General features: G+C 41.1%; 1 protein-coding gene across 2 annotated transcripts in view; it reads right to left on the bottom strand.

The window, feature by feature from the left end:
* The window catches only part of ELMO1 (engulfment and cell motility 1), a 417,156-nt gene that overhangs the window by 273,773 nt on the left and 128,740 nt on the right, over positions 1 to 14,643 (bottom strand). For both annotated transcript variants that reach the window (XM_084621572.1, XM_084621573.1), the window contains exon 6: positions 12,871 to 13,040. In XM_084621572.1, the coding sequence (XP_084477698.1) occupies positions 12,871 to 13,040 (170 nt within the window). The remainder of the gene's footprint in view (positions 1 to 12,870; positions 13,041 to 14,643) is intronic.

Here is a 14,643-nt window from a genome sequence, read left to right as displayed (position 1 = left end):
CCCACCCACTCCTGCGATAAACGTCTCACCTATGTCTGAGCTACTGAAGTCATCAAACCATGGTTTAAAGACTTCAAGGAGCAGAGAATCCTCCAGCAAGTGACCCGTGCCCCATGCTACAGAGGAAGGTGAAAAACCTCCAGGGCCTCTTCCAATCTGCCCTGGAGGAAAATTCCTTCCCAACCCCAAATATGGCAATCAGCTGAACCCTGAGCATATGGGCAAGATTCACCAGCCAGATACCCAGGAAAGAATTCTCTGTAGTAACTCAGATCCCACCCCATCTAACATCCCATCACAGGCCATTGGGCCTATTTACCATGAATATTTAAAGATCAATTAATTGCCAAAATCATATTATCCCATCCTACCATCTCCTCCATAAACTTATCGAGTTTAATCTTAAAGCCAGATAGGTCTTTTACCCTTTACTGCTTCCCTTGGATAAGTTGAGCATAGATCCTTTTGATCCTATTTATCTTTTCATTAGGAGTGCCTGGGCAGCCTAAATTACTGTTTCTTTGATTCAAAAAGAGTTCATGAAAATAAAAGTGTACACTTAAACATCCTCTAAGGTTGCTATAACATGAAGTTAGTTCTCAGAAAACTCATTTTTTTTACTCCCTGTCTACATTAAAAAAAAAAACTCAGAAGAAGACATGGCTAAAAATTTTGGTGTAGATGGGTTGTCATCCTGAACAGCCCAGGACAAAATCCTGGCCCTGCTGAAGTAATTAGCAAAACTACCAGTGACGTCAATGGGGCAAGGATTTCATCCCAGGCTTTTAAACATGGCTACAAGGACATGGTGAGGTCATATCTATACAACAGCTTTAAGTCACGTGAGAATCAGTTTCCCTGAGTTATAGCTGTAGTATGCAGGCAGAGACTAAAAGTGGGTCTGTGCTTCAAATGTAGGTTCAAATTTCACACACCTAAATTTATGGGTATCCAGATCCTGGGTGCTGGACTAACCCATTTGAGGAAAGGGGGCCATAGCTGCGAAACATGTACATATGGGTTCAGATTCCAAAAGTCTGGAATCAGGGGGTTTCTAACCTTCATGATAACACCATCCCTGTAACAACTTCCAAAACACTTGGTGCCTATTTGTGGAGGGTGCTTTATGTACCACAGCCAAGAGGGTTTTGTTTAGACATTTCCTATTTTTTCGGAGACATGCAATGCTGTGCAGCGTTAGTGAACCAGAAATTATGGCATCATATTACTATATTTAGGAAACTGAAAGCTGAATATTAAGTGGAGGGAAGAGGGAAAAGATAATAAGGAACATTTCAAAGTCACGGTCCACTAATCATGATTTGCAAATCACCATCCCAGTAATAACCAGCTCCAGAAGTGCTGATTATGCCACTAAGCAAGCTAAGGTAAAGAAGCTATGAATGGTGAGATTGGCATTCCAAAAAAAAAAAAAAAATCCTCACTGAATCCAAAGAGCAAATTCGCCTTCTTCACCCCAGCTATATTCCCAAATCCTGTATGCCAATTGTTATAGAAAACTCTTGATTTTTGCAGTTCTCACTACCCTGTCTTTTTAATCCTTTCTATCCTTTCTTTGGGGGCAACTTTGAGTTGATATAAGAATGTTCTCCAGCATTTATATAGGGATATACCATATCACAAGGTCTGAATTAGTCCAAGGTACTTGGTCACCCAGTTCTGTTGTCCTTACAATGCATTCACAACTTATTCTAGTCATCTTTTAGGATAAGGAAGGCAATTTTCTATGATGAAATGGAGTAGTTATTCACATGGTGCCAAACTTACACTCTGTAGACTATTGATTAAAAAGAAAAATACAGTGAAGTCAAATTTATGTTGCAAGGGGTGTTAGTTGGGTCAGGATTGGGACCACGGTCATCTGCTACTTTGCCACTTCTTCTGATGAATGCTAACATCCTAACTGCTTCAACCAAACACTATCCAGTTCCGTGTCTGCCGCAATATTTGGAACTTCAGTAAGGGGAACTTTGATGATATACGCAGCGATAGTGCAGGAGTAGCTCTCCTTCTACATCCTAATTTGGAAGTGAATGCTTCCTCTACATAAACAGTATGCTATCTGTTCTACGCATAGTGCATCAGTGTGTTGATTGTCATATTCAATTTTTATATTACCGTATATACTCATTCATTAGCGTGTTTGTTTGTAAGCCGACCCCCCAAGATGGATAGGTAAAAATAGTAAAAACTGTATGACTCTTTCATAAGCCGACCCTATATTTCAGGGGTTGGCACACTTTGGCTCTCGGCCCGTCAGAGTAAGCCGCTGGGGGGGTCGGGACTTTTTGTTTATCTGGAGCGTTCTCAGGCACGTAGCCCCTCAGCTCCCTGTGGCCGCAGTTTGCCATTCCCAGCCAATGGGCACTGCGGGAAGTGGCGCCTCACTTTCCACAGCTCCCATTGGCTGGGAATGGCGAACTGCGGCCACATGGAACTGAGGAGCTCCATGCCTGCAGATGCTCCAGGTAAACAAAACCAATGTATTAGATATTTAATTCAATGATTTCATAGAGTTTAAAATCATCAGATTTTGGTGTAGACCCGTTTACAAGCTGACCCCTACTCTTTGATGCGTCACTTTTTTACCAAAAATATTAGGCTTATGAACGAGTATATACGGTATATCTCACAAGTCCAACATATAAAACATGATATTTACATAACATTCATGTACAACTTTTCTTCTATGCGGTTTCCCCATTTCAATCACTCAGGAAAGGGGCCTTGGGGGAAGAGTGAAAATTGAGTGCCTTCTTGAGATAGCACACGCTCTGCCCAAAGCAGGGCACTGCGGAGAAATACTTTGAGACACTCTTATTAAAGAGTTACATCCTAGAGCAGTGTTTCCCACAGTTGGTCCGGCTCCACTGGTTGGCCACGGGAAGGGTCTAGGTAGGTCATGTGTCCCAGCAGCACTCCCCTCCACCTGCACTCTTACTTCCCCTGGGCAGTCACATAGGGAGTGGTATCCAGGCAGCAGCAGCGCAAAGGAAGTGCCTCCAGATCCCACTCTCATTTCCCTTGGGCAGCAGCAACCTGAAGGAAGCAGCTGGAGCCAGCAAACGGAGGTCAACAGGGATTATGGCCTGGCTGCAGGGAGAGAGTGGCTGGCTGGGGCTGCAGGAGGGGGCAGGGCTGGGAAAGCAAGAACCAGGGGGCTGGGAGGTGGAAGCGAGGGGTGGGGAAGGGAGAGAGGGAATCAGGGGCAACAATCAGTCCCCAAAAAAGACAAAATGCAGTTGGTGTGTCACCTTAGTAAAAGGTTTGGGAATTGCTGTTCTAGAGGAAGCATGGTCTTGTGGCTAAGGCACTGCATTTAGATTCCGATACCAACTTTACAGACTTCCTCTGTGACTTGGGGAAAGGGACATAAATGTCCCAGAGTATCACTTCTCCATTTATAAGATCTCTCTAGGTACTCATATGACTCATCAGTATCTGAGCACCTTCCAACTGTTTAAAAACAACAAGTGTGTCTCTTGATTTTCTTCCTTCTGGTCCTTCTTGAAATATAGGGGTTTTGTTTGTGTGTTTGGGGGGATGGATTTTAAGACAAATGCATTTTGCATTTAATTCTGAAAGTGGTGAGGGGTCATTCTCATCTGTTGAGCGAGTGAGTGCCATCATTGAGAAGCTGTTCCTATTAAAGTTCTCTCCCCAACACGATTCCACCTACTGCTCACCAATTTCATCATTCTAATGGAATGCATCTCTGGTGGCAACTCATGGTTGTGGAGAGTGGGTTGGCCTAACGTGGAGGAGTCAGAAAGAAGATTCTGGATTATTGTATCGAAGGTGTCATCCATGTGGATGTTGGAAGTCTACCATAATAATTAGTTTTGTGAATTTCATCACCATGTCAGACAGCATCTCTATCAATTCCTCTGGGAAGGCTTTCATTTTTCAGTGTTTGTAGAGAATTCTGAATTTGGACTTCCTAACAATCTGTGGGTACACTGAGGAAGAATGCTTCCATTCACCTAGCTACCATTGCCGGGGCAAGCGGCATTCCTGTGGTGTTGGAAAACCCTTCTGTTAGTGTAGGAAGCATCTACACTATGGCACTACTATGACATACCTACGGCATCATAATGTAGGATTCCTGTTTGAGGGAAATCTTCCTGCTTTTCAGCCAGGAAGGGAAGAGAATGTCTACTGCACTCAGAAGTTTGTCCTCCCTAGATATGGCCCTGTGGTGTACAGAGGATCCTGGAGAATTGAGGTGAGCCAACACTGTCAGTCAGCCAGGTTTCTGTAATGCAGACCAGGTCAAATGAGTCATCACTGATAAGGTCACATATGGCAAAGATCTTATCGATCAGGAAGGGGATGAGGTCCTGATATTTGCCTTTTCTGGGAATGTGCTGTTTGCTGCTTGCACTGGAATGGATGGGAATAATACTGTCTTCATACCTCACCGGAAAGTTGTGAGGGTAAATTAATTAATTTGTGAAGGACTCATAGTATACTGATGAGCAGATAAATCTATCTATCATACCAGTTTCCATAAAGGAAAAAAAAACTCAAAGTGAATGCTAACATAATGTAAAAGAGCGAATAATGAAAGGTTACTGGTTTAGACATTCTGCTACCACAATATGTTCAGTGTTTGGCCTCGAAGGAACTTTGTGATAATTTTCTGGCTGAATCCCAAAAAAACAGCAGTTCCATTTGGAATTCCCCAACCCACACAAATTTAAATTCTTGCTGAAAGTGCATTGTAATATATGCCAAGAGCAGCTTCCAGCTGAGACAAACTTAGCACAGCTCCTACTGGGTCAACTGCCTTTTGGCTCATGTGGGAAGATTGCTGCCTATGAATCAAAAAAGAGTCCTAGTCTGGGTGCTTTTCTACACTTGAAACACTGCAGCTCTGCCGCTGTAGAACTTCAGTGTAGACACTACCTACACCAACGGGAGAGGTTCTCCTGTCGGCTCTGTCTACACAGGGGTTAGGTGAGTTTAACTATGTCACGCAGGGGTGTGAATTCACACCCCTGAACAGCACAGCTGGGTTGACCTAACTCTTTAGTGTAGATCAGGCCTCAGCCAAGGTAATCTACAAGACACACACATACTTTATCTACGCTAAGGTGTTTTTGTGAAAATTTCACACCATGGGTAATGCCATTGCAGCTCTATTGGTGTTAGCAATATCAAGAGGGCTAAAACAGACACGTCGTCCATGGCTGACAGGGTTTGTACACACTACCACTTATGTCAGTACAATTTATGTTGCTTAGGGATGTGAATGAGCCACACCTCTGTGCGACGTAAGTTACACCAACCTAAGCACTAGTGTGGACAATGCCACGTCGGCAGGAGAGCTTCTCCTGCCAACATTGCTACCACTTCTCGCAGAGGTGGTTTTATTGTGCCAACGGGGGACCTCTCCCGTCGGCATAGAGCATCTTCACCAGACATGCTACAGCAGCACAGCTGCTTCTAGTATACACTAGCCCTAAGTGTTTTTAAACACCATGTATCTAAACATACTCGCCGCAGAGTAGATTTAAACAATACTGTGTTAATCACACCAGGCAGGGGACACAAGTCTAGGAGCTTCATCTACAGTATGGCTCCAACTTTGTGGAAAGACAATGTTAGGGAAAATGGAAATTTTTCACAAATGTTCCCTCATGTAGGCAATACAGCAAGTTCAGCTACTGGACAGATGAAGGATCTGCTAAACCAAATTTAGTCTCTAGCTGGATTTTCAGGCATAACAGTAGGATATCTGCATTTTGGACATCACACACCATTTAAAATCAAGGGGATAATTAACTGCATTTCAGAAATGTTTCTCGCTCGGCTAACTCTTACCATTTTTTTAAACATATGGTAGGATTTTTTTTAGTGGCCACAACATCCCAGCTCCCGGAAAAAGCTTCAACCACATACAAAACAAATGATACTCAAGAAACCTATGCAACATGAAGTACTGTTGCCTAGCAGCCCCAGAACCAATGAAAAATATTTAAGTAAGTAGGGGGGGTTGTTTGTACCAATTCCTGTTTAATATCATTTAATATCTGATCAGGGGTCAAACTAAGTAATAATTTGATGTTTGCAAAAAAAAAAAAAATTTACTACTATAGCAGCAGCACTTCCACTCATAGAAGCCAAATGTCTTCATGCATCACAGAAAGAAAGACAGACGCCAACCAGCCACGCCTCTGGAAAACTGCAAATCCTGTGATTTTAAACTGGTCTCATCGTTTTCCTCAAATTTTAAGTTTTCATGCTAAGAAACAGCCTATTTTTCTATTTTCATTGTGAGGAGTGTTCAGAAATTTAAAGCCACCGCACTGTTTCCCTTTTCACCCCGTTTTACAGAAATCTCTCTCTTGCCAAAAAAAAAAAAAAGCAAAAGTACAAAGCGTCTACCTTCCCCCTCCGGTTCACCTCAGCGAGGTGTGAATATCAACACTTAGTTAGGGCTATTTAAATGCTAATGTTTTTAAGTATGGGCAAGGTAAGAAAAACAACACTGAAGTCTATCTTGGGATCCACATGGCTACAACTACACTGCACACAATTACACTGAAGTCAAGGCATTGAATCGAAAAACACGATCTTCAGTGCTCTTCCTTCCGCCCCATTTTTAAGGACGTGCTCTTTGCTGACTCATTCTTTAAAGTGGGCTTTTCCTGTTGCATACAATGCCTAGGTTGGAAAGACACCAGGAAATAAAAAGGAAAAATTCCAAGCATGAAGCACCTGGGAAGAAGAAAAAAAAAACAATCCAGACAAACAAACTTTCCTGATTTGTAGCAATTGTAAATGGAAAATGGGCACCTGGCTCTTTTTAATTTTCTTTTCTTCCACTACTACATCCCTATCATCGGGGGCGGGGGGTGGGGGGATGCTGTGGTTTCCTTTGTGAGCATAATGGACCAGCAGTGTAGAAAGCACTTTTTTTCCCAGTGTTGTCAAACAACATAATCAAATCATGATTCCGTCTGGCAGTTTAGATGGGATTGAACCATGTGTTACCAAATCATGCTCTCACTTGGACTTTGGAGGGCTTTAAGGATTAAAACAAGATTTGGTCCCATTTATATTGCAAGACGTGTTTTAACCGTGTTTGGAGATTCCTATGTTGTAAGTTTGTCACCTGACAGATTCTATAAAGAATGTAAGACTTTTACTTGGTGTTTTGGCTCAGGTGTCTTTTGTGGCACATTGTGGATGATCATTCACCAACGAGGATAAGAACATGAAAAATTCCATACTGATAATTTTTATAGTTTTCCATTGGCCTTGTACAGAATACCATGTGAAAAGTGAGTTAAGATGTAGAATTTAGCACGGTCTTCCCCTAAATTAGGTCTTGAACAACATGATCTGTTTAATTTGTGCTTAATGCATGCATGCTTGTGACATAGCTGCTAGTGCTGTAGCTGCATGAAGAGTACGTCTGACTTGCTCATTGGAAGATTTCTCTCTCTTAAAAAAAAACAACCCCAACAACAACAACATGAATAACAATTTAGAAATCAATTCAGATTAATCTGCTCCGGCTGCATTTGTGATTTCCAACAGCAAAAAGGCATAATTCCTCTAAAACAGAAATTGAAGCAACTTTCCTCCTCTTCCTTCCCACAAACCAGTTACGTCCCTATTCATGCAGGCCAGGTCTACATGACAAAGTATTGCTGGCATAGCTATGTCAGTCAAGGGTGTGATCTTTGACCAGCATAGCTGTACTGGCAAGAGCCCCTAGTGCAGATGCAATGATATCATGATAAAAGTTTTTGCTGATAGAGCTTATTTCACTTGCAGGGGGTGGGGGCGGGGTTGCTGGCTGGAATAAGCTATAGTGGCAAAAGCACAAGCAAGCCACATCCACACTAGGAGCTCTTTGCCAGTATAATATGCCAGTAAACTACATTAGCAAAGCGCTGCTAGAGTAGACCTGGTCCTAGATGCAACAATAAATTGAACTTAGTTGCTGTCACCCTTATCCTACCACACAGCTATGTTGTGAGCATGTTCCCTGGCATAGTCATTTTTATTATGTACAATTCAGAAACACTCCCTGTTCTCAATAGCAATGGAAAATGCTTTAGAACTATGCTGTTAACACAGTTGTTTCTGGCATAAAGGCAGGACTGCCAACAGCGAGCATTCAAAAATCATACATCTGGCCCCCAAAATCATGAGATTTATTTTAAAATCTCAGTATTAAAAGCAGTGTTCTTTTTATTTGCCTTCTGACTTTTCAGCCTTTAGGCTTCATGTTTTCAAAGTTTTTCTCTGCATCTATAAGAGCTAAAAACTTTTTTTAAAAATAGGAAAGCTGATTCCAGGATCTGGGGCTTTAAGAAAAAAAACACTAAATATCATGAGACTTATTATAGAGCACGAGAACTGGCAACACCAATGTTATTTGCTAAAATACTGATTCTGGGCTAGATTATGGGCTATAGTAGCCCGGGGCGGGGGAGGTTGTGGTGAGGAGACCACACCCCAGGAGGCACAGCAAGGAGACTGTGCCTGACTAAGGCACAATCTCTTTCAGACAATTCTGCTTCTGTTTCCCAAGTATAGGGGTGCACATTTTGCACCAGCCATTAGGGCAGCTCAGAGCCGGGCGGGGGCAGGAAATTGCTTCCTCCCTTCCCTCTTTTCAGTGTTCTTTTCCCTGAGGGCGAACAGTAACAAGTAGTCTCTTGACCCTGTATGTCAATTCCTGTGCATCAGGATCAGGAAAACTACCTGCACATACCTCTGTGGCCAAGCACAACCTGGGTTTCTTGTGCAAGATAATATAGTAATAAACCTATTAAGAAATGCTACGTACTAGATGGAAACAGCTCATTTTAAAAAACCCCAATAACTTTCTCTAGCGTATGAAGAGTCTGAAGTCACTTCTTGTGCATGCATGTGTGCAGTCCTTTTTGTGTATAAAGACCCGAAGTCCCAGAGATGACTCGACACCAGGATGCCTAGTGTTGGTAATCAGCATTTACTTGTTTTGGGGGCTCTGAAGTACCCACTTTTATAGTCCAGCTGCATCTCAAAGCAAATACAAGAACGCTTTCCAATTTCTTGATTTTGGTTAGTAAAAATAAAAATACAGCATACTCAGAAAGCCTGAAAGAGAAGCAAGCTGAGCATTCTTACTGGAGCATAAGCATTGTGCCAGCTGCATCAATCAACCTGAGTGAGATGGACGCAAGCAGTTTCTAGACTTGCTACCACTCCACAGCTACTAAGAAAAATATTGGTATTGACCAGACACACTTGCAGCTTCATTAGGGCCCTGTCCACACTATGATCAGACCGCTGCTAGCTACAATATTTTAATCTCAGCGCACACAGCTCCTACGGCCCTTTTATTCCAAATGGTGTAGTGGTCAGGTAGGAGATCTTGGCAGAAATACGTAACTATACAGTATGAAATTAAAAAAAAAAAATAGGAATTTACAAAACTCTCCTGAATGTTTACTATCCAGTCTCCATTCACTAGAGAGTATGTAGCAAAATGGTCATTTTAATTTTCTTGAACCAATGCACTGTATACATGCAGTGTAAAGAACAAGCTGGGATGTAAGTGGGAGACACTGATAACTCCTGTCAATGATTTTTATTTTACTTACACCAGATTAGTAGCAAGACACGTACAGCTACCTGGAAAATCCAGGGATATCCTAGTCCAGCGTTTTCCAAACTGTGTTCCGTGGAACACTAATGTTCCGCATGATGTGAATAGGTGTTCCGTGAAAGAATTGTAATTAAAAAAAAAAAAAGGGTCTTGCCCTTGATTTTTCTACTACTTTATATGCGCTTTCCAGTTAGAAATGGTTAGTTCAAGTTATTTTAAAATTTGTATTTTTGCTTTGTTTTATAAAATAAAATATATTTGAGTATAAACGGCACATTTTTTATTGAAAACCAAACAACTACAAAATAATAAGTGTTCCATAAATATATACCAGGTGTTCCGTGGCCAGAAGAGTTTGGAAACACTGTCCTAGTCAGTAAAACGGGGAATCATAACTATCACTGAAGGAATGGAATGAGGGACAAACAAGCCAGCTGTAAATACGAAGCTGGATTCCTCACTGGCAAATGTGGCATAAACTTCAGAGCTTCACTGTGCCTGTCCGCTGAAGGTTAACAAGGGCTTTTTCTTCACCACAGATGGGCTTGTCTAATACTGGCAATTTACAGCGCTGCAACTTTCTCGCTTAGGGGTGTGAAAAAACACCCCCCTGAGCGCAGCAAGTTTCAGCGCTGTAAAGTGCCAGTGTAGACAGTGCACCAGCGGTAGGAGCCGCTACATCCCTTCTGGAGGTGGGGTTTTTTAGAGCACTGGGAGAGCTCTCTCCCAGCGCTCTGCCGTGACCACACAAGCCACGTTAAAGCGCTGCAGAGCTTTAACGTTGCCAGTGTAGACTAGCCCAAAGCTAGCTAGAGGTATAACTTGAGCGTTGCCTCTAACTTGAGTCTCATCCACACACAAATCACTAACTCTAATATGGTGGTGCTTTAAACTAGAGCTGGCTGATCCACCAGGGGATATAGTCTAAAGCTCAAGTTAGCATAACTCATCAGCTGCTAGCACAACCATGCTATAGTGTGGACGCAAACGAGCTTTACTTGAGCAACCCCAGTCCTCCAATGCCTTCCCATACTTCCCCCAAACAAGGTCTCCCACAATTCACTGGGAACGTATTCCGAGAAGTCTTAGCGCCACACGCAAGTGAGTGCTGCACTAGCATGGACATGGCACCTGAAGTGTGGTTTTGAATTGAGGCTGCTCTCACTCAAGCTAGGCTAACTCAAGAACATGTAACTCAAGTTAACTCTGCAGTGAAGACCAATCATCAGACTCACAATGAAGATCAAGACAGTCAAGATTAAAGCAGAACAGCAGAGCGTAAGAGAGCCCAGGAGAAAGAGTGCATGTGTGTGTTAGGTTCAGAATTTGCCCTTTCCATTTTCACCAAAACTCTAAATTAAGTTTTCTATCCTTCTGGCTATTAGGCATGAGCTTACCGAGGATTTACTGAATAAAAGGACACAGTATAAAACTTGAACAAGATGCACTGTGCAGTGCAGATGTCCTTGCTCCATAATTACTCTCACCTAACCAAACTTTAAAAACAAAATCAGACTGCAATCACTCCAGTCACCACTGCAAATTGCAGAGGCTCTGATGAGCTAAACAAGGAGGAAGAATATAGTGAGCAGTTATAAGTCATCAACATGTGAATCCATTGGAAAGTCTTTGGTCCTGATTCTCTGCTCTGGCACACCAGTTTTAGGGTTTGCCTACACTGGATATTTTTGCACCAGTGTACATGCCCTGATATAGCTACCCTGTTGCAAACCTCTAGTGCAGACATGATGCACCAGCAAAAGAGCAGCTTGTACTAGCGCAGCTTATACCTGTTTGAAAGCCCTGTCAATGGAAGACACTTTTTATATCGGTGTAGTAGATCTACACAAATGCCCAGCCTACATACAGAGGCAAGGTGGATGAGGTAATATCTTTAATTGGGCCAACTTCTGCTTTCAAGATTACACAGAGCTGCTTGAAAGCTTGACTCTCTCACCAACAGAACTTGGTCCAATAAAAGATATTACCTCACCCACCTCTCTCTCTAATATCCTGGGACCAGCACAGCTGCAACAACATTGCATACAGCCTGCATATAGAACAGGAGTACTTGTGGCACCTTAGAGACTGCATATACACACACTTGAACTTATTTAACTAGGAGTATGTGAGGACACTAATTAATTTAAACCTGGCTTATATTGATTTACCTTAATTTGGTCTTTAACCAACAAATGCTGAAGCAATATTAGCCAATTTAACAAAAAATTATTGAAAAGTTATTTTAATTAAGCCAGTACAACTTGTGTGTCTAGATCAGCCTTGGTTTTGTTCTACTGCATGTACATCAGTGTCTAAATCTCTAATATAGACAAGTCCTTATGCCAGTGTAAAAGTGTTGTGAGGGAGTGCAGAATCAAACCCTTTGTATCACTACCTGGATTGCAAGCAGTAATCTAAAATATCCACATAGGTGCCCTTCATGGTATCTGATAGAGTGATAGCAAATCACTATCTGTAAACAGCACCTTTCATCCAAGGATCTCAAAAGCCGTTGCAAACAGAAACTATTAAAGTACTACTTAATAGTGTGATGCACCAACTGGTGGGGGGGGGGTCTATTTTGCACAAACTTCCAACAACTGCCTCAATCCTATGCCCATTGAAGTGAACAACAGAACTCTCGGTTACTTTAATGGAACAGGATAAGGCCACTTCACACTGGTAAAAATGGCTGACATTTTCAAAAAGAGTGAAAGGGAGTCAGGTACCTAAATCCTATTGACTTGTAAAAATCTTTGAAAATCCCATCAAAAATGAAACTAAAATTAAAAACATAAAATTAAAGAAAGCAAAAGGAAGTGGATTTTTTTTACATTGTATCAAAAAGTATAAATTTAAAAAAACAGTTATTAGTTGTCACTATTTAACAGGAATCTTGGGATCAAAAGTTTAACAAATGAAGCTTGTTATTTCGGGGCAATGAAGACCATGTTGATTCCTGGGCTTTGTGGCATAGAAGTGACTTGTGACTTCCTAAGATTTCTTTTTCCCTCTGGGAAAACAACATATTTTTACAAGGTTTCATGTGATTGCACAGATATTGTTTTAGTAGCAGAGGACTGTTCAGATACTGCTTTTCATTTTCTTATGTTCATTTAGTTTTAGAAAGTGAGAAGTGTTTACCAATATTTCAAGCTAAAATAGTGTGTACGAGAGAGAGACACACACAAAAGTGGTGAAAACAAACGTTACAGTTCAAGTAAAATACTTACTCTGTGCCACTTTCAACCATCTGCGTTAGGAGAGAGATACCATCTAGATTTATAAATTCCTGGGCAAACGTAACATCCCGTGAGTAACTGGCTAAGTCTTTCAGTGCTTCTAACTTGGCGTCCATACTAGAAGATTGGATCCTCTCATGAAGCTGCTGTGCATTTTGAGCCTCACCAGAGACAAAAGAGAAAAAAAAACACATTAAAAAAACCTCCTCAAACCCTTAGTTATAAATGAAATGTGCAAATGATGTACTGGGGCCCCAAATTTCTCTGAATGGAACGGATTATTATTTGTATCGCGGTAGCACCCAAGAGCCCAGTCCTAGACCGGTATCCCTTTATACTGGGCACTGTAAAAAAAAAAAAAAAAAAAAAACACAACAAAATAAAAAAAGACAGTCCATGGCCCAAAAAGCTTATGTACCCTTAATATGAAGTGTGACCCAAACAATAAAACTACCCCCAAAAGCCAAGTACATAAATGTAGTTTCTTTATAATTAGGACAATGATAGTTTTTTTCAAATCTACATTTATTCCATTCAACGCACTATTCCATCACCCTTAAACAAAAATATATCATCTTACTCCAGATCCTATGCAGAGCGCACATGGTACTGATTTCTGTTTCTTCCGCTCCTTTCCCTACCCTTTTTTCTTTTTCTCAGTTTTATATCCATAGTATTTGTATTTCCAAAGAACATGGGAATGATTTCCTCCTAAACTATATGATGTTATCACACATACATCATCTTATTCACTCAACTGAATCACATATTAAAAATATCCTACCCATCAATGTTTAGCTCTCTGATGAGAAATAATGTGAAATCTGACAGGAACAGAAAAAGTAAAGAGCTAAAGGGATTTTTTTAAATTAAATTGTCCAGAAGCCATGTAAATCTGTTTTGCATAGTTAAGCAAATACTTTAAAATACATTAATTTCACATTTTCAGTCAATGCTCCCAGAATAACAATTACCAGGATACAATGTCCAAAATCTTCAGCTAACAGCTAACCAATCTTTCTGTTATTGATACAGCCTTTCCTGCTGTACTCAGATGCTTGTAAAATTCAGTTCCTACAACACTCTTATGTGCATTGAATTAAGTGTGAATCTGAAGCAGCAGACCATTAGGAAACTGAATTAATGGTAAGGGAGGTACACTCTCCCTTACCATTAATTCACTCTGGCACAGTCACTCTCTGATATTATATTTACACTAGGGAAAGCTGAATTTGTTCTGGATGACAATTTCTTTGCTATATAATAATTATTCTACACCTGCAAGGACAATGGCTTTTCAGTAGGTGCTGTGAATATCCAGAATTGAATGTATAAGTGAATATTTTTGAACAGGAGAGATTGGAAATAATGAAAACCAATATGTACTTTATATATAACCCTCTATTTATCGATTTCAGAATGCTTGATAAACATTAATAAATTAAGCCTCCCAACATCCCCTTTCCCCCCCACCCTCCCAGGAGGTAAGAAAGGATCATTTTCCTCCATTTTACAGATGAGTAAATTAAGGCACACAGAGGTTAAGTGATTTGCTGAAAGCCATGCATGAAGCCTATGACAGAGACAAGTACAGACCCCAGCTCTCCCAACTTCCACATTAGTCACAACACTGTTTTTCACACACACACACACACACACACACACGTAAGGCCTCTACGAAAGAAAATAAGTTTTGCCAATAGGAGCACAATTTTCTTTCTAAAGGGAGGACACATTATCCTACAGCATCTATTGAAAAGCCAT

Source organism: Lepidochelys olivacea (assembly GCF_965140295.1).
Source record: "Lepidochelys olivacea isolate rLepOli2 genome assembly, chromosome: 2".
Taxonomy (NCBI): Eukaryota; Metazoa; Chordata; order Testudines; family Cheloniidae; genus Lepidochelys; species Lepidochelys olivacea.
The sequence above is the reverse complement of the archived record's forward strand: the minus strand, read 5'-3'. Positions and strand labels throughout refer to the sequence as shown.